We start from the raw sequence: 21,603 nt of genomic DNA on the forward strand, positions 1-21,603 counted from the left end.
TATATATATATATATATATATATATATAGGTAATATGAAAATCGAATTTTCCGTGTCTACTGATATTTCTATGCATGCTCTAACTGTAATGAGTTCCGCAAACGTGATATTTTCCTAGATAATAATGCTCGTGATGTTCTATCTATTCCGCCTAACAAGCAAAAATCTGTTCTTTGTTTTTTCTTTTTTTAATGCTGCAAAATGCAGCGTTCATGACACAACCAAATGAATCTCACGACGTGATATTTTGCAGGAACATTACATCATTACGAGGAATAACATGTTTTCATAATCATAACGATATCTTTATCATGAACATTACATTTGTATAAAAAAAGAAAATTATTTCTTTTCTATGCTAATGTAATTGCGCGAAATATCCATCTTATTTTTCGTTATCTTCATATTTCCAACAACATTCCAGAAATATGAATATCTATTTAAAACTACAAGTCTACGTACATTATTTTTCACGTTCGCTTATATGTATAATTTGCATCTATGTTTGCTATTATTTAAACTATGTGAATTATTATTTAATGTATCGCGAAAAATCGACATATAACATATTTGATATTTTTTTTTAATATCGCGCTATTTATGAATGCCGGTGTTTTATAAATCCTGAGTACTTATATGATTGGGTCATTCGTATTTTACGCATTTCTTTCTTTGAAATACTAGGAGCACTTGACTAATAATGATCTATTCTTTTCTTTTTTTTTATATACAAATACTCTACAAATATTTTCTAAAGATGTTAAAGTATATGTGAGAATCATATATACTTTAACATTTTTAATTTTTAATTTTTATTATATTAATAATTTTTGTTATAAAAGTGAAAATCTATCGTGTATGATAAAGGATCGGAAAATCATCACGTGTACTAAAGATTAATATTGTTATGTCGGGAATGGAGGCAATACGCGATAAACATAAGATATGAATTATGCGGAACGGAAAATAACGAGCAGTGAGAAACGCAGATAAAAGCATTGCTACGGTCCATCGTCAAGGAAACGATTAGTCGAACAGCAACGATAATAATTCATCTTATTTTCCTTTTTCTTGGGACGTGTCTTTTTACTATAACATAATGCCATTGTTGTATCTAAAATTGGATACGGATGGGAGGGACAAGTTTCCAAACATTCCGAATTATATAATATAAAATTCTAAATAATATAAAATCAATGTAAATGCTGTAAGCACTTATATTGCAGGATATTCGTGTGTTTTACAAATTTTATTAAATATATGCATTGAAAGATAATAATCTAAGTTATTGTCTTTTAATGCATATCTAAGAGAATTTATAAAATTTATAAAAGGCAACAATCTAGATTATCTTTTAATGCATATCTGATAAAATTTATAAAATACACGAGTATCCAGTGTAAATGTGTATTAAAAAACTGATTTATATGCATTAAAAGATTGCAGTAATCTATATTATATAGTGCCTTTTAATGTATATTTAATAAAATTTATAAAATACATGAATACCCAGTTTAGGTTCTTACAGGCATTTACATTGATTTATTTCCAAACATTGTTTATTAGCAGAAAAAAAGCATGAATGAATGTCTCTCTCTATATCGTCTTCCGTGTCAAGAAACTATGATTACTTTGCGGTTATTACATGCGATCTTATATCGCATTGTGTTGAAATGTATCTGATATACTAGATATACAGTCCCTATCAAAAGTTTGAAGTTAAAAATGTATTGATATTTATACTCTCTATATAATAAAAAATAAATATGAAAATTTTATATAGATACAAAACAGTTGTATGAATAACATCGTATTTTTATTCAACAATAACTTTTTGTAATTTACTTAATGTGTGTATTTGTTATTATTTTTATTGTTATAACATTTCAACTTAAAAAATGATAAAAATCTCGATCTTTTGAAAAAATTCAAGATGATTTATTCATATAATAATGTTTCATTGCAATTCACTGATTAGTTAGTTTGTAAATAAACAAATACGAAAAATTTTACTCATTTACGGAATAAATAATCAATGAATCGCAATGAAACTTTGCATAAATCATTTCGAATGCTTAAAGAATTTTTCTTAAAAAATTGAGATATTTCTTATTATTTTTTAAATTGAAATATTGTAAGAATAAAAAAATAATAAAATACACAGTAAATAAATTACAAAAAGGTGTTGTTGATTAAAAATATGTTACCCAATTGTTTCATATATACATAGTTTTCATATTTATTTTTATATAGAATGTGTAAATAATAACACATTTTTAACTTCAAACTTTTGATAGAGACTATATGGTTGATACATTCTTAAGAACGCCTCCTCCATTTTCCGACGGTTCCAACCAGCTTCAACCAGTGATCTCTGTAATAAACTAGAATCTTCCCTATACTAAAACAACTATAGGAAATACGATCAAACAAAGAAAAGGAAGGCAAGTATTGATCTTTTTGACTCTTTTCTACTTATGATAGTATAATAAAACAACATTAGCCAATCAGCAAATGCCTGACAAAGAAAACAGTACCATCTTTGCATCTTTGCATGTGTCCTTATTTAGAAATTGACAGGGTTGGGTAGTGCTAAGTTAAAAAGATAAAAGTTAAGTTAAAAAGTTAATTAATTTTAACTTAACTTAGTTACATTTTATCGGTAACTATTAACTTTTAACTTGATTTTTTTTTTAAGACACAATGCGAGAGGATAATGAATATATAATTTAGTAATTTTATATTGTATAATCGTTACTTGTGAACAAAAATAACCAGATTCTTTAATATGCTGTGAGAAAGGAAAAATACGAAAAATTATGTATAATACTATGTAAAATGATCAAACTTTTTCTTTTTCTTTTTTTTTGTTGTTCGTTCGGATGAAATTTAACTTTTAACTTTTCAATTACTTTTTTTATTATTACTTAACATTTAATTCAATTAATTTCATTATGAATTAACTTCTATTTTAATTAAGTTAAAGCTGTTAACTTTAACTTAACTTAGTTAAAAAAAAAAGTTAACCTATCCAACTCTGGGAATTTAAATACTTCCATTCTTCGATGGCTTGCTCCAGTGTGTTTTAGGCTGATATTCATAGTCCGTCCTTATTTCTAGACCGTGTCAAATAACAAGTCTAAAGTGTTAATTAATAAGTCTTATAATGTTAATAAGGCTTTTTAATTGGTTTGTGACACCTGTACTTAAGACAGTCTTAAATATAAGAAGCTATATGAACACCCGCCATAGAGTTCACTGACTCCAATCCAGTAAGCAAGAAACATTTTGGAACATTGTAGCAACATTGCGACAGCATTGTAGCAACAACAATGAGAACACACATATCGTAATCAAACCGTTCGCGCGCATTCGGATTCGTCGCCGGACGGTTGACTGTTCGGCGATCCTCGATCAGTCTCGGCAGTTCTCGACGATGCTCGGAGCGCTTCGACAGCGCTCGGCGTTGTGTTGTCTCGCCGCTGCTCGTCGCCGCGCCGGTCACTCGCGGTTGCGCTTGTTCATCAGTGCGCTGGTCGGTGTCCCTTCGTACTTGTCGTTGCGAATCCTTTCGCTGGTGCGTGCGCGAGCGCGCGCTCTAAATTTCAAACGTGTGCCGAAGTGTTTCCACCGCATTCTGACGTGGACCAATAATACGATAACCTCCGAAAGAAAGCGAGGCACATCGAGAGGAGACTCGAGAAGGAGATCAGCGTGTCGAGCCTTCAGTTCATTCATTCATTATGATTTCACGACGTTCGCCGATTCGCGTCCTGAGAATGGTAATTTTTGAATGGACACTAATTATCTCCCCTCGCTCGTCCCGATTCATTTTGTCACGTCGATGTTTACGAATGCTTGACCCTCGCGGCGATTTCCGCGTTATCATCGATTGCGCGATCACGGAAGGAATTTATAGCCGTGAGAATAATCTCTGTTCGTATGAGTGAATGACGATCGTATGTCATTGTACGATGTCGAGTCTGCGTCTGCATTATTAATCGCGATTTAATTCCGTACGCGAGCCAGAACGGCGGGATTGTACGTTTCTCAGATCCTGTATTTTTAGTGATATTGGCAAGGCGTTATAAAGGCGCCGGTATTGGCAACGGCGATCGCGTGGACGACGGTGACAACGCGATAATATCTTTATAGTTTTCGCGAGGAAATGAAAAGACATTTTCGGTCGGCCTGGTAGATTTGCAGTGGCCGCGAATCCCGACCGTAACTCGCCGCCGCTTCTATGTTTGTCCTCCGGTCAATTCGCCGCCGTCTAGGCGGCAGGGTTACGTATATTGCGATTTGTTGTATGTTAGTACGACACCAGTGGCGTAATCAACGATCGTGGGTCAAAGTGCCGGTGTCAGCGTGTCTGCGAAAAAGAAGGAAGAATAATACAGAAAGAAGGGAAAAAGAAAAAAAAAGAATACAAGTTGTTAGGGTTATCACACATGTTGATGGCGTCTTTATTTTATGTTTTAATTGCTCACTCTTTAAAACTTCAGAGAATATCGTTCTAGAGAATGAAATCTCATTCTTAAAAAGAGCCATTCTTTTCTAAGACTGGTCCAATTTTCAGTCTTTTGAGTAAGACTCCATTCCAAAGAATTTAAACAGCACATTTTTATTGAGAAAAATGTTCTGATTACCTAAATCAGAAAAGAAGTCCAATAAGAATGGCATTTTAGTGAGACTAAACAGAAATTCTCACCAAATCATTCTTGTCGGTTTAATCACATTTTTTTCAGTGTACGTATCTTATTGTAAAATCTTCTTACTGAATTCAATGAGAATTATAAAGTAAAATAATAAGATGTTTAAAGGAAAATCTAAAGAAAACTCCTTAAACAGTTTTCAAGTATCTTTGTACTGTAAAAAATACTGTAAAAAAAATCTAATTTATACATATAAACGTAAATTAATAACACAAATACAATTAGTGTAAGTTTCTATATAATAAAAGTAATAAAACACTAAGAAAAAAAAGTTAACATTTTCGTGAGCAAATGTTACATGTGACATGTGTTTTTTCGATATTAATTGGTTATAAAAAAATTTGATAGCACGAGAGAAGAAATACATATTTCTATAATGAGATACATCTCATTAATTGTATATAAAAACTAAAATAAACAATTTATTTGTTAGGAATAAAATTTTATTTCGCTGTATTTATAAATAAAGATTTATTTCAATGAACATTTTTTACAAATAAATTTTTAAATATCTTTTTCTTATACGGATGTTTGTTGCAAATTATATAATTTCTATGTCTGTTGCTCATGTAATTTATAATTCTTGAGTGAATGAAGTTATCGATTATGGTGATTACACCATTGCATTCAACAGCGACAGAGTAGAATGATTGCGAATACTAAGGGCGATTATCTTCGCCGGTGCGAGAGATGCGAATATACAAACCATTTTAAATGAATCAGCGTTTAAAATTGTAATCCCCCTGGGCGATAAAACGTTTGTAAACTGTGTATAATACTGCCTGACTATGACTATCGTGGAAGACGATCGGATATCGGTAGAAGAATATACAAAATAGATTTGATGTAATCAATTAACGGCGATTACATCAAATCTATTTTGTGTTTTTTTGCTATCTATCTTTATATTGCTATATCTTAAACAAAATAATCGTACAAGTGCTTATATCTTAAAAAATAAAAAAAGAGAAGCATAACAAGTGTATGAAATTATGAGAAAAAACATAACTCTATGATAACATTAATTAATATAGTTCCTTATTTCCTCGTATCATTTATTGGTACAAATTTCCGTTAATTATGAATTATCGCGAAATTTTTTATGAACAATCGATATTTAAGAACGAAAAAAAGAGAAACACTCCAAATTTATCAATCTCATATAAATTGAAATTGCAGTTTCTGTTTTATTCGCATCACTAAATTTATCTTTTGTTTTGAAGACGTAGAAGCAGCTTAATTATTATTTTTTTTAAATTCAAAGTAAATGTATAAGCACGGGAGAAATAAAATATAAGACGATGTGTTAGAGAAAAAAAAATACGTGTAAAAACTAAAATGTAAAACGTTTGTTCATGTTTCTTCTTTTTAGCATGATTAGAAATTACAATTCGTTAGAAAATACAAGAGACATTGTATTATTTTGCCAAGACCGCATCTCTCGGTCTGATTATTTTCTGCTCCAACTAATCGCACTTTTAGATCGGCGATCCTTTTCAACCAGCTCTCTGCACTGGTTTGACCCAGACCGCTTTCCGGCGAACGTGCATCACATTTTTCAACCTTGTGCGCGTGTTACAAGAACGCGTACGTGGCGACGAGTGCATTAATTCACCGAGACGTTCACCGGGCTCTATTACGTCGCGGATTTTCGATCGCTCCGACATTGCTGTAATCGGTATGATCGGCCAACCACGCATATAAGTCGCGTGATTTGTTCAATTGACACGTTCATTAAAGCAAATTAAGTGGTATATCGCGTTTCGCATCTTATTATTTTACTTCGTGAGACTGCACCATTGATAAATCTCCGCTGCGTTCTTTTTCTTTCATATCTCCACAGATAGATTCAAACATAATTCATGTACGACAGCATTGATTGAAACTTTGTTTAAGCGCACTTATAAAAAAATAGCAACTAAAGGTGACAATATTATACAAGTTTGATATGTAGAATTATGTCCATAATTGAACAAATTAATGTCCATATATATAGTTGAATAAACTATTTTATAGTTGCTATAATTATAAAATAATTTATTCAACTACACGTAGGGGAGACCGGGGACAAAAGACATTTTGACTTTGAAGTGTTATAACAGTTAAAATATGATACTTACATTAAAAAAAAAGTATGTATCTTTAGATATAGAATTTATTTAGATATAAAATTTTCTTTGGTTTAATTATTTTATGTAATTAGAAAAAAGTTATGTTTGTTTAAAGACTATGAGGAATTTTGTTACAACCGTCCCAACCCCCAGGGACGATTATAACAGTAGAGGGGGATAATTGTACCACATTTGTCAGAGGCACGTAATATAACAACATAAGTCATACTCTTTCTTGCAGCTGCATAAATGGATATCTCGTCTTTCATAACTTTTTTAAATGTCTCTGTTTGTATAAAGACACTTCTTTTATATGTATAGTTATATTTGTCTCTTATCTGTCTTGTGTTTTCTTGTTAATGGGATTCTATGAAGAAAAATACAAATAACATTGTACAAAATAATACTAAAATAAAATTAAGTAAATTTGGGAATGATTGTAATGTTACAACTGACCCTAGGTATTGATTAGGTTACTATTGTCCCCTAATGATATTTTATGATTTATAGTAAATTTTTTAAATAAAAACCTAAATAAAAATCAACCCAAATGTACAAATTATCAACGCAGATAATCATTAAAACATATTATGATAATACACTATACCTTTATATTATAAAGAAAAAAAAATATTTTAGATTTTATGCACGCAATAAAACTTACTTGATGCATGAAAAAAGTAATTTTTGCTCCTGCACTCGTGCACGTTCCGCGAAAATCAGCATGTAACGAACGATTCAATGCCGATCTGTCTACAGAATTTTACCATGCAGCCGCATACACATATCTATTATAGTTTAAGAAATATTAACGATGTTACTATTGTCCCGTGTTACTTTTGTCTCCGGTCTCCCCTACTCTCTAAAACTTTTAGAGTGAATCAAGGAAGACTGAAGACTGAAATCTCACTCTTAAATATTGAAAATTGAGTCATTCTTTCTTAAAACTGGGTCAATTATCATTCTTTAAAGTGAGGCTCCATTCGAAAGAATTTAGAGAGTATATTTGTTCTAGATATAAAACTTGTATAATTGTGTCACCTTTACAATTGCTACTATTATGTCTTTTTCTCTAAATGCAATCTTCTAGACACGTGAATGTATGATCGTCAGAAAACCTTTATCTAAAAAGATAAATAATCAGCTGAGGATTCAGTGCCGAACTTGAAGCCTGGCATAGCGGACGAAATTAACGATCGCAAAATAGCAAGTGAATCAAGGACATACATAGATATATCTGGTTCTAATTACATTCCTTGGCACGTTATAATGTGTAGAATACTTCGGCATCTCATGCATTTTGATTTTATTGTAGTTCCGTGTCAAATTGATGTTCCATGAAATCGAATCGCGGAGGATACCGAGATCTGCATATTAACGTTGAGTTACGTGAACGATACTTTTATATTTTACTTCCTTCAGCGCCTGTTTACTGTTGTACGTCGTTAAGAATCGCCGCTTAGATTTTAGAGAAATAAAAACGAAAATAATCAAGATGTGATCTCAAATAAAGAGAGAGAGAGAGAAAGAAAGAGAGAGGAATTATCGAGTTCCTCTACGAGGAAGCGTTACTTCTGCCATCTAAAATCAAAATGATGAAATAAAATAGATACATCAAATCTAAAATATATATATATTATATTTATATACTTATAATATACAGAATGTTTCGATTTTCGCAAATCAATACCACAATAAGAAGATTCTAAAAAAAAAAATAAATTTAAATATTTGTCATTTTTGTTCCAAGTAGTTTTTGAGGTATAAAAATTAAAAATTGGCTAATTACAGATTACGATTAAATGGCTGTTTACCTGTGAGTCGCCACGCACCAATAGGTGGTTTCCATTTGATGACACAAATCGACACAAGTCGACGTAAGTATCGGCCTATCTTTGTTACTCTCCGAAGAAGATGGAATGATGTTTGTGTCGACTTGTGTGACTAAATGGAAAGCACCCACTATTAACGCTATCGATGTGCGACTCACGGACAGACAACCATTTATCCGTAATCTGTAATTGGTCAATTTTAAAACTATTGCTCAAAACAAAAATGGGGGATACCTCTTTTCAACTTCTTTTTAACTCCTTTTAACTTATTTTTTTTTTGAAAATTTTCTGGCTATGACATTTTGATTCGTCAAATTCGGGACTCCCTGTATGTGTATATATTTTTATTCACAAGGAAATATTAATACAATATGCAAAATGCGTAACTTCCAACACTTAAGGAAGAGAACAGGAGATTAAAGGCGATGTAGAAAATTAATTTGTATAATTCAAATTTTATTAAAAATATAGGAGCTTTCTATCATTGAAGACAGGCCCAAAAATTTTTGGACCTTACGTTTTACCACGATTGCATGACTTTTGAGTAAGTAATTTGTTAGTCACCTAGTCATTTTCCTCAAGACACTTTGCTCTTCAAGTGGAACCTAAAATAGATATTTAAAAAGTATTGTTACACAATGGTAACAACTGCATAAACGTGAAACTTTAATCTTCACGTAAACATTATTATTTATGTTGCTACTATTTTGTTATAACATTTTTTAAACATCCCTTTTTAAGTTAAATCTATAAAACAAAATATTTTTAACAAATTTTATTACAAATTAATTTTTTATGTTATGAATATGATAGTAAATAATATTTAAACAAAGAATTATGCTTATTTATTCCTTTTCCTGAAATAAATTCGCTTTTGCCAATTAAACCATACAAATCTTCTGTCTCCTCTTAAAGTTTAACAAGATTCAAACTATACTTTTTTATTAGCCACTATACTTGAGAACGAAACAATCATATTACTACGAGATATCCGTCAGGAAGGAATAGACATTTCAAATGGAAATGTTACATCTCGAGTCTCATATATCTGAATAAACGTAGATTTTTTATATCCTGCTTTTATTTTTATTTATCCTCGGTACTCCATTTTTTGAACGATCGCACCTCCGTTTTGTGCGATCGCGCGATCGGGAAATCTTCCTATTCATTCCGATTTCATTGCAGCTCCGGACAGAGCAGCGCAAGGATCAAGCCTGATGTCCGTATGGTCGACCAGCACCGGACGAAATTCATTGTTTGGCGCGGAGAGCAGCGGAGCGGTGCTCCCCTCTTCGCATTTGCCGACCCACGTACACGTGGTGCACGAACACCTGCGCAACGCTGACGGCCACTGCTTTCACAAACCGTTCCACGATCACTGTCAGGTCGGTAGATTTGCCTTAGCTGATCCTTCTCCACGGCAGAGATCCTTTCTTTTTCATCCGCTCCGCGAGTACGTGCCTATCGCGTATATGTATATGCGTTTTTTTTCCCTCCGTTCATTCTGTGCTGTTGCCACTTTGACTACCTATATTTTACTTCGCTTTTCATTAGTTGTTTTCCGATTTACACCGATTCTCAGATAATTCTCACTTGTAACGTCATCATTCAGCTGAATGCGCGTTCCTTTTGCATTCTGACAAGTGAGATTCAACTGAGTTTTTACCTATAATCTGTACAAGATCGAGACCGCGTGTGCTTTAGTGAATCTCGTAAACTCACTTCAGAGTGAGGTTATGAACCTGTGTTGACATGGGATAACTTTTTATCAAAGTAAACAAGTAGTGACGTCATTAATCTGACAAGGAAAGTTTCACAACAATCCGGAACCGATTTGATCCTCCATGAAATATGTTGTTAAACACGAAAATCTAAGAGACACGTATTTTTTTATACACTGAAAAAAAATATAGTCAATTTTAATAAATATTTAGTTCAATACTGCCAACTAAACATTCACTTACAGTAAATAAATATTTGTTTAGTAAAAAGAATGATTGTTAAATCAAATTAATGTTTCTTGTAACAAATAAATATATCTTTATATTTAATAAATATTTAGTTGACAGTAAGTTGGCGGTATTGAACTAAATATTTGTTAAAATTGACTATATTTTTTTTCAGTGTACGTGCGCTAACTCATGTTTAAGGGGTGTTTCATCCCTTAAACATGAGTTAGCCTACGTATAAAAAAATACGTATCTCTTAGATTTTGTGAATAAAATATTCAGCTCACACACACTTCAGACTCAGTTTCACTTGTGTGTAAATGGAAAGCAACTATTATGTCATTATTATTCTCGTTCCCGGTATTCACTTCACGATTGATTTGAGCTAATTAATGTTCTTTTTATTATTGCCGGGAAAATTGCAGGATGAGTGATTTTCCAATGTTAAAGACTTTATTTCTCTCATATTCGCTGAGAATGATTTGTTAACATAAGTGTTGAAATTTTAAGTTTCAAATACATATAATGATACATGCAATATAATGGTATCTATATGTGTGAGATATAAATATTTGCGATATAAATAGTGAATGTTTCACTGAATTTATTTCATGTTTACAACATTCAAATAAGCATTTTCTATTTCTGTATAGTGATTATATGAAATATTTACTTCTTCTAAATAATTATTTACAATTATCTATTTATTATTTCAATTTATATTTATTTCTATCAACACTCGATATTAAGAAACGCATTATATATGAAAATCATGCATTTCGCGGGTTTTCTCCATGTCCAGATCCATTCTTGGAATACCAACGTTTCGTGAATCTTGCAGTCCACTTCATCAGAGCGAGGAGCAGCTTGATACTGAATATCAAACGATTATATGTGTAAAAGTAAAATTCTCTCAAATTAGAATTGTTTGTTTATTAAACAGAGTAGATTTAAGAAATCGATAATAAAAGAGACGAATGAAATGATTATTACGTTTTAAATAATTATTAATTCTTCTCTTTTATTATCGAATTCTCTAATTTACTCTGTGTAATAAACAACAGTCGTTTCTATTTCTGGAGAATACTTTTAAACATGTAGTAATACGTTTCTCATAATATTCGTGTATTGATAGAAATTATTAAGATTTGATAGAATTATTAAGTTTATTTTTTTTAATCAATAAACTTATTTTGCTTACATAAAAATATTCGATTATTTTTTTATCTTTCATTACTACGTAAAATAACGTATTAAATCGTATAAGCTTTTATCAAGTTTAATTATTGCGTAATTACAAAAATGAGAGAGTAGAGAGAAAAATTAAGATTAGCTCAATTTTCTAATTTATATATATATGTATATAAAATGCACATTTCTTATGTTTAAAAAATCGTAGTCTGTTATCAAAATATTTTCCGATACATTACTGGAAGTAATGAAATGTTCGATAATAAGATCGTAGCAGGATCAATATACATTAGATTTCTTATGATTCTAATACGTAGAACTGTTTCTATTGAGTACGTAATAATAGATCTGTTTTCTTCGTATTCGTAATAATACCTTCAACGCCGCTTTAAAGCAGGAATTTTTAAAACGGTGTAAACAATACCGATTTTACATGATAACGAATTTAATTAATTTATTAATTAGTCAGTAATAATATTAATGTCGGTATATTATTGATTAATTTTCACTGAGAGGAGAACTGTAACTATAATTGCATGTTACATAATATGATTATTATTACTATAATGTTAGCAATAATAACTGTATGTATAGTTCTCATTCAATATATATTAACAAATATATATTGTTGACAACTGAAAATGACTATAATTACCCAGATAACATTTATGTTGCGTAAGAATATCCAAAAGATGTTTTTTTAGATATCTTATGTCTAAAAGACGTCTTTTAGATATCTTGCAACATGCATGTTATTTAGGTATAGTTATTATTACTATATAAAATAATTGCAATTACTTAGTTAAATATTCTTTGAAACAACAATATAATATATAGTTATTATTAATATTAACAGCAGTAAAATAATCATAATTGTAGTAACAAGTAATTATAGTTACAGATGCCAAAATTTTTTTTCTCTGAGTTCAATGTTCAATACCAATATAATTAAAGTTTGTAGCGTTGTGGTTTTATAAAAATAGAAGTATTATTCACATATCGATATACAATTACCAGTGAAATTATTTCAATATCTAGATTGCTTTAAAATAATACATTACTTCAAATTCGATCATACGATTGGTTGAGCGTCAATGCGATACCGTCAGCTTCACTATGGTTAATCTCATTCACGGTTGACAAATGCATGTTTTTTAAAAATCCTTTTCACTTATAGCATTTTTCATTGGCAAAACTAGTGCGCACTCAGTGCACATTAAAGCTGTTGTACACTATTCTAATCTAAATGTAAAAATATATCTTAATTGATAAAGTGCTTAAAGTATATTTTATCAAATAGCACAATAAAATGTATTGAATATTTCGCGGTTTAATTCGTTTGTATATTTTTATTAAACGTACATCTTTATGACGATTTGTGTACAACGGCTTTAAAGTGCACTAAGTGCACACTAGTTCTGCCAATGAAAAACGCTATTACGGATTATATGCTATTTTTTCGAACATCGTTATTACACTGACTTTGAACGCGCAATTAGTCGCATATTCTTCAATTCTTCACTTTGCATGTGTGTTACGTACTGATAATTATCCGGATGTCGTTCGTAACGATATCGTCGTAATATTGTACTTCCCCTTTTTTTTCTTTGTACGCCGCGAAGACTGAGTTGAGTTGCCTTTGTATTTCATGGCAATTTATGGCAAAGTGTTTTCATCGAATGAACAAAATAGTATTTTTGATATTACTGATATGTTTGTACATTCAATTATAATGTAGATTTCAAATAATGATAGTTAATTAATCTTTGTTATGGCAAGAAAATTTATGTGCATTCTTCGGGAGCTGCATGTCCGATTACTGTAAGCTTATTGCGATTAACAGGATAAAAATAGATAAACATACGTATCTGCAAATAATGATACAAGATATACGACGTTCTCGTTATGTATGCATCCTCTTTTTAACTTATTGGTATATGTAATGTGCTTTGCCGTGTGCTGATCGCGTGTTTATTATAATCACCTGTTTATTGTTCATGAAAAAAAAATTTGACGGAAGAAATGTAAATAATCTAAATAATGTGATTTGTATTATGTATGTACAAGTCGAAGCAATCTTAGACAACACAAAATCCAAAATCGGGACATAAAACATCTTAAAAGCGTCTTTTACAAAAAGGTCTTTCTTTAGTTCTAATTGTACGTGTATATATACATGTTGTCTGGTATACAACTCACGAGCAAGTGCAAATGTTTGAAAGTGTTTGCCTGTGTACATCGAGTTGTTGAAATACACAGATTGACATTGAATACATATATCTTTTTCTTAGCTTTAAACAAACAAAAGATAGTATTGTGTGACAACGTGTTTCTTTTTCGCTCGTCAGTCATTTCTCAAGACGTATCAAGACGCGATGATACATCTTGACGTAGGTAGAAAAAACAATATTATTTAATCATATATCATAAGTTGGTGTTTCTTGATATCACATTTATTAATATTTACATCCAATCGTCGGATTTGGACATGAAAGTAAAAATCATACGAAACGCTAAAAGAATCAAGAATATTCCTAAAGCACTCATTTTGCACATCTTGTGGCAAGATGTGCTTGTAAATGCCGCAATATTTTACAATGGGTGTATATCGTTCACACACTTTATTTTCCCTATACTTTTTTCGCGCATTTTGCATCCGGGTCATACTTTTTCATTATCTTCTATTTAACGTCTTGCTAACATTTCCGCCCGACCGGAAATCTCAATCGCGCGAAGATCGGCGATCGTAAATTAAATTGAGTCATCTTCCCGGAGAATATGTGAAACAACGAGTCACGATAAGTAAAGTCTCTCGTTAATGCATGCATCAGCGCAAGTGCTCCCTCGCACGCAATGTTCCTATGTATAATATGTGTGCATGTAAACGAGTATGTGTGTGTGCGTGTGCGTATGTGTGTGTGCGTGTGTGCGTGCGTGCACGTGTTTCTTCGTCCTCACGCTCGCCAGACCTCCCGCAAGACGCAGTCAGATCTCGCCGTAACGTATCAGCCACCGTTTTCGTTTCTACGTTTTTTCATTAATTTTCCTTATTATTTGTTTCGTTCAGCATCCATTGGTTTTTTGTCCTACTACTGCGGGACTTTTGGCAAGTTCTCCCATTGGCACCGACGTTGCCATCGATTTCTGGTACGTGCCTCTCTTTTTTACTCGCGTTTAAGCTTCCACGAAGAGTTTATTCCCCGTGAGATCGCAAGGTCAAGTGTCGCAGGCTTTATAGTATCCCTTCCTCCCCGCCCCTCTGTGAGACAATGAGAATGCGATCACATATCTCTTCCTACGATTGCGCCCTTCCATTCAGTCTAAACTAATTTCTTTCTGCGTTCGTTTTGTTCGTCACAGTCGACGATGTCGCAAGCGGGGGATGGCCTTCACACACCGGGCTACTTGTCCTGGAGAAAACTGCAGCTGAGCCGCGCGAAGCTCAAGGCGTCCAGTAAAACATCAGCCCTGCTATCCGGTTTCGCTATGGTAAGAAAACGTCGCTCGCGGAAGCGAAACGATCCTTCGTCGAACCATCAACAGCGGCGCGATAAGTTTTTATCACGATTTCTCTATATTCATAGATCGACGCGCGTCCGCATCCTCCGCGATTAATTAATCGAGCTCACCGTAATAGATTACATCGTTTGGTTTTGTAATCATTACACGGAAATGAAAAAAAAAAGCCTCTGTGAACTGAAGAGCATAATTCCGGAAGCGATTTGTATTGTTTGAACAAACTCATCAACGCGAATGTTTCTCTAACGAATATCTGCGTAAATAAAAAATACCTACGTGCGCGTATAAAATTGTAATACTTATTTAAATATTTTTATATCTTTTAATAAATTTTAATAAATTTTATTGCTTCCTAATCGAGTATGCGAGTTGGTGGAATCTGAATGCGTTTTTGACATTTATTTGGCATTTAACTTTTTATTACTCGCGTAATTTATCCAGAACATCAAATCGTTTATCAAGTCACTAAACGTATGCTTTTTATACACATTATATTTGGCGCAAATTGTTGCACGATTTAAAAACAATTTTTGCCTTTATTTATCTAAAGAAGTATAAAATTATCAATCTTTATTTAATTCTTAATTGTAAATCATTAAAGAAAATAATGAAAATTGACATATAATGTTTGAGTTAGAAACACTTTATGCAAGTAATTACGTTAAAAAAACCACGCGAGTAACGATAGTCCGCGTTTCTTGGTGATATTCGGATGATAAATACGCTGAAGTAATTTCTAAGACTCGACAAAGATCATTGTCCACAGGTCGCCATGGTAGAGGTGCAGCTGAATCCCGAAACGCACGTTCCACCGGAGATGCTGATCGCCTTCGCCGTATGCACGACCTTGCTCGTAGCCGTGCACATGTTGGCGCTGATGATATCCACTTGTATACTGCCGAATATCGAAGCCGTATGCAATCTCCATAGCATAAGCCTTGTGCATGAGTCGCCACACGAGCGTCTACATTGGTACATCGAAGTCGCGTGGGCCTTCTCCACGCTGCTGGGCCTTCTTCTATTCCTACTGGAGATCGCGATACTCTGCTGGGTGAAGTTCTATGACTTTTCACAGGTCGCTGCTTGGTCGGCCTGCATAGTGTTGATACCAGTGCTGATAATCTTTCTTGCGTTCGCGATACATTTCTATCGGAGTCTCGTTGCACACAAGTACGAAGTTACGGTATCCGGTATACGAGAACTCGAGTTACTCAAGGAACAGATCGAGTCTACAGATGTGGAGGGCAGAAATGGCGTGAATCTTTTGCAGACCGGAGTAACGCATATCGTATGAATCGGTCTTTGCAATTTTTCTTGCCGCCGAAATTGGACTCGCGAATTGAACGCGACAAAAAGAATTTCCGTTCCGCGGAACACGGCGAGAAAGAAAGATAGAGACAGAGAGGCAGAGATCTTTTTCAAGACAACGTGCTGCGACGAGCGCTTGCGATGTTTCTCGGAGGATTTTGCTAGGAAAGTCTTTCGAACGTGAACCATTCGAAGAACATGACAGACAATCGTTTTCTTCACACACATCGGCACACACGCGCTACAGATGTTGCGAAGATTCGGTCAACAGATAAGGATCTTCCTCTTCTTTTTTTTTATACGCGTGTTTCTCTGTGATGTAAATTAGTATAAGCGTGATGAGACTCCGCTCATCTGCACGATGCGCGCGTTACAAAAGCATCGTGTCGACTTCAGGAAGGGGATACGAAATTCGATAACATCGTTGTATATGTAGGCACAAAATACATTCCTTTATTCGCGTTGCGACTTAAAACGTAGAAAGAGTAGTATACTTTGACTATTACCAGATCCTTCTGCGTGTTATCGCCGTACAGCGTAAAAAGCGATAATATAATAGCCTGAATTATCGAGAGGTGACATGACTGGCTATGTACTCGAATGTACTTATCTTTCGAAAAAATGTGCTTATTCGAGAAACGCGATCGATTTTATATTTATTAAGTGTTGTGACGTTATACTAGGCAGGTATAACATTATATCTGACACACATTATTTCTGCCATCTCCGACAAACGAAAGTCGATATTTTTTCTTAAATAGATAGCTGTTTTGCTTATCATTTTTTTAGCGCGTCAAGTACATTACTCTCAAGTAAGTACATTGTATTCAAGTATTTTGACTGCCGTAAAAATAAGGAACGAAATATCAAAAAACGGCGACTCGGATGTGGGTACACGATATCACTCGAGATATTACATTTCGACGATGAATGAAAGTCGAAAACGTTCATACAGCACAGATCATTCCAGCAACATTGTAACAACGTTGTATACGTTCAAGTAATATTGTAGTAACATTGCAAACGTCCCAGCAATATTGCTGAAAGCTTCTGTGCTGTACGAACATATATACAAGGTATTCTATCTAACGATGATCACTCTTTATCTTTGGAGGGTTCTTCTTTGAGTTCCCCTATTTTGACTTTCCAGCTCACTATATAGGGCCACAATATCATGCGATGATAATAGTGTTAATCCTTCTCAGGGACACACTTAGTATGTATCACAAATTTTGTCTCGAATTAGCTTAAAGTAGTAAAGCTTCGAGATGAAGCTCGTCAGAACGCTACGGCCTTAAGCCTTTTTCAGGTTGTTAATTATTCCTGCTTAAGCAGGTTATTCACATCAGATACGGCAATATTGCCCCTTAATTAGCAACTAGATAGAACGGTGATATCCAGAAAACCGCGTTTATAAAGTACGTGTGGAATTGAATCCGTATCTTCAAATCGCAATTCGACCATCCTGGGCCTGAAGCCATACGTGCCACCATCTTTGTAGGATAAGATTGAATCCAAAAATATTCAGATAAAAGTATGGTCTGGAGGGGGATTTGTGCTTACCCTGCAAAGATGAAAGAGATACGTTGAGTGGGACATCATGTATATGTCCAATTATTTGTATATATCATTTTGGCGCGTGAAATGCGCTGATTGCTAAAATAAAAATTAAAAAATGAAAATCTCTTTATTAATTCTCTCTATCAAAATAAAAAAATCGTACGTATAAAACATGCACGCATTATATTTTCGCGCGTAGTTTACCGCGAACTCGAGAAAGGCCAGTGAAACGTGAAACATTATGTTCAAATTGATCTGAGAAGAGACGTAAACGAAACGTTACGCAATGCACTTATAAGTATATCGCTACTCGACTGTTTATCTTCGGAATGTGCAACATCGGATATAAAGCTGGCTGTCGGATGTCTTCTATCGTGCTGTTCACGCAGACGTCATTCTCCCAAAGACCTTCCTGTACTTGACGTCTCTCTAAATGATAGAAAACACCTCGACCTTCCTTCTTGCCATTTGTAAAGTGACCCTCGTAAAGATTACCGTTTTCTATGAAGATTTTAAGATTAATATTTATAGGAATTTCTTGAAGATATAAGTATGAAGCGCCTTGAATGAGGAATAATGTAATTTATAGTTCACAATTTTCGCAAACGCAAAGAATAAAATCAAACACAAGCTAAGGACGTTAAGGAAAATGTATCACTTTTTGTTCTATGTATTACGTAATTAAAAAGAAATTGAGAAAGACTTAAGCGGATTCATTCTGCGATGCAGTTCTAAATTCCACATGTATATCTACTTTTTTTATTTCTTAATTAATCGCAACCTTGAATGAGTATCCCTTCTCCATGATAACGATCGTTCAGCCACGTGCCCTGGTAATATCCGCTGCCGCACTTGTACCAAACCCGGCCGCAACCATCCCGCTTGTTCTCTCGAAATGCGCCTTCGTAGTAGCTGCCGTCCTTGTACCAATTACTTCCGAATCCGTGCTTCCTTCCCTTCGCCCAGTTGCCGGCGTACACCTTGCGCACGTCGCCGTCTTGTGTAATTTTACTGAGGACGCCGTAACCGTGTCTCTGGTCGTTATACCAGTCGCCTTCGTATATCCAACCGTGACTGCGAAGGAACGATTCCTAACGAAATGGCGAATGAAATATCGGCAGCTTGGATGTATATAATCTCGCGGGCAAGTAGGATATTATATAACAGTGTATGATATACACAGAATGGTTACCATAAGTTTATTACTAATTTTATTGTATTGCTCAGATAAAGAATTTGTATAGATAAAGATCTAATATACAAATATTTATATATCGACGCCTGTTACGAAGAGTAGTACATTTCATTTGTCTTACGAAAAACAGTATATTACATGATTCCGCGAAAAGAAGCACGTTTCAATTTAATTAACGAATATTATCACGTTGTGTATTAATTGATGCATTGTGTATTAATTAATACACATTCTGAACATTAAGAGAACTATCAAGATTACAAAATTTATATGATTCTTCGATTATTTTTGTAATTTTCTTAATTTCGTTTCTCTATCCCTTACTTTAATTGGTGATTAAAACGTAATTGATCCAGAAAAAGAGTATTATATATAATTCATCACAGAAAAGTTAACTTATATTAAAATTACATTTTTATAATAGAATTCTATTATAAAAATTATACTTTTTGTAAAAAAAATCTTACGATTATCATATTAAAAAAAATAATTTTTTACATGTTTTGTTCGTAATATAGAAACATTAGACGAAGCGAAATTGATATTATCGATTCATGTTAAATGGGCACTCGAGAAGAACTTCCAGTGAACATAAGGCCTGTTCTTTTTAGCTGAACTTCTTGCACGGTTCTCAACATGGAGAGAAAAGGAAGAAAGATGAACCATGCAAGAACTTTAGCTAAAAAGAACAAACTTATCTTCGTGATACCTGTTGACTCCTATACCTTTGCCCTCCCTTTTATCATTTCTCCATTCACCCTTATAATGCGCTTTAGTAATACGTTTCGTCTCGGGCAAATATATAGCGTGTCGCCAGCCGTTTCGTTTGCAAGCTTCTATTCGCCGTTCGCACCACGTGGCTCTCTGTGGTTTCAAGAACGGCATTGCGCCGAATATTCACGAAGGAATAAACTTCTTAATTTGTCATTTCACTGATTTCCCAAGCAATCGATAATCGTAAATCGAGACAAAATTCATACTGCATAACGTGCGGAAAAATACGATTGCATTCATATCGCATTTTAAAATTTAAAGTAAATTCTTGGACTATATGTTCAAATTCCCCACCTGAATGTCCTCCCGTATCAACGAATGTTAAACAAGGATAATTATCCATGTATTATTTTTAAACGATACATGGGAATGGTCTGTATTTCTTAAAATTAAGAGAAAAGAGAAAAACAAAAATGAATAAATTTATTGGAATATTTATAATTACATTGATCAACGACTAGTGAATTTACTCACTTTTGTAATTTTCACCTTGTTCCAAGATATATAATCGAAACTCTAATACATGAGTGCATATTCTCAAGTTTAAGAGTCCCAGCAAACGAGAATGGATTGAAATGGATTGAAATGGATTCAGATTTTCAGAAATATAGATTCACGAATGTGTTAAAATGAATGCTTTTCAATCCTGAATGCATTTTTATTCATTTATAGGAATTGCATGGAGCATATCTCAATGCCTTTCAATCTAAAAATAATATCAGCTTTTTCTGTGCATTGTGAATACTGTTCAATTCAAAATTTTGAATAGGAAATGCAGTTTTTCAATCTACTAGCCCATTATAAGCGCGCGCTTACCTCATATGACTCTAAGTTAATCCCGATTCTTATAAACTGGCCTATACATTGTTTCATATTAATTCGTTTTGCATATTCTCACCAAAATGGCATTTTAATTGTTTTGAACGATCTTTTTATCACGAAAGTAAATTATTTATTTTTTATTTTTTTCATTTGATGACTCTTAATTTTTATATTATTTAACATACTTATTTTCAAGTTTCGAATCTTGATATAAAACATTATTTTTTTCCTACATATTTTTAGTTTTTAAACTTAATGTACTTTAAAACTATTGAACTCTATATACATACACGGTGGGCCATTTTACCCAACCAAATTTCTCCGTCGGTAAGGCAGATACAGAAAAATAGTTCAGACAAAACTTGTTCAGGACAATGGGGGTTATTTATCTGTGCTAATGATTTTGACCTTTAGGTCGATTTTTAAGGTTATTTGAAGGTCAAGGTCATTTTTTTAAATGGAATTATACGAATTTTTTTACATAATATGATTCCTCTAATTATTCTGCATATAATACTTCAATTCGCTGAAATCGAAAGACTTTTAATAATAACGTCAAAAAAATTAGTTCATCCTTTTTGATTTAGATTCCTGATTCACACTGCATCCGATTTTCGTCGTACGACG

General features: G+C 33.2%; 2 protein-coding genes across 2 annotated transcripts in view; one reads left to right on the forward strand and one right to left on the reverse strand.

Annotated features, from left to right (window-relative positions):
• Nucleotides 1-18,449, forward strand: part of LOC108720809 (calcium release-activated calcium channel protein 1) — a 26,651-nt gene extending 8,202 nt beyond the window's left edge. The window contains 5 exon segments of the mRNA XM_018445017.1: nucleotides 9,844-10,043; nucleotides 14,866-14,880; nucleotides 14,883-14,945; nucleotides 15,159-15,287; nucleotides 16,084-18,449. Coding sequence (XP_018300519.1) covers nucleotides 9,844-10,043; nucleotides 14,866-14,880; nucleotides 14,883-14,945; nucleotides 15,159-15,287; nucleotides 16,084-16,611 — 935 coding nt within the window. The 3' untranslated portion in view covers nucleotides 16,612-18,449.
• LOC108720810 (MORN repeat-containing protein 3) lies at nucleotides 17,274-20,349 on the reverse strand. Its single transcript, XM_018445018.1, has 3 exons — nucleotides 20,090-20,349; nucleotides 18,967-19,259; nucleotides 17,274-18,686 (listed from the first exon to the last, which is right to left on the reverse strand). Exons 1-3 carry the CDS (start codon nucleotides 20,263-20,265, stop codon nucleotides 18,478-18,480), a joined length of 678 nt encoding a protein of 225 aa, XP_018300520.1. The 5' UTR covers nucleotides 20,266-20,349; the 3' UTR covers nucleotides 17,274-18,477.
• Nucleotides 20,350-21,603: the final 1,254 nt, after the last annotated feature.

The sequence above is a fragment of the Mycetomoellerius zeteki genome, unplaced genomic scaffold (assembly GCF_001594055.1).
Source record: "Mycetomoellerius zeteki isolate Tzet28-1 unplaced genomic scaffold, Tzet1.0 scaffold155, whole genome shotgun sequence".
NCBI classification, from domain to species: Eukaryota; Metazoa; Arthropoda; class Insecta; order Hymenoptera; family Formicidae; genus Mycetomoellerius; species Mycetomoellerius zeteki.

What these genes read in the sequence shown, in the direction of transcription:
- LOC108720810 (XM_018445018.1), bottom strand. Translation starts at nt 20,265, where the DNA reads ATGCCGTTCTTGAAACCACAGAGAGCCACGTGGTGCGAACGGCGAATA. An exon ending in AAAGGTATAGGAGTCAACAG is followed by an intron (nt 19,260 to 20,089) that starts GTATCACGAAGA and finishes GTTCCTTCGCAG; the next exon opens with TCACGGTTGGATATACGAAG. An exon ending in AGAAGGGATACTCATTCAAG is followed by an intron (nt 18,687 to 18,966) that starts GTTGCGATTAAT and finishes AAATCTTCATAG; the next exon opens with AAAACGGTAATCTTTACGAG.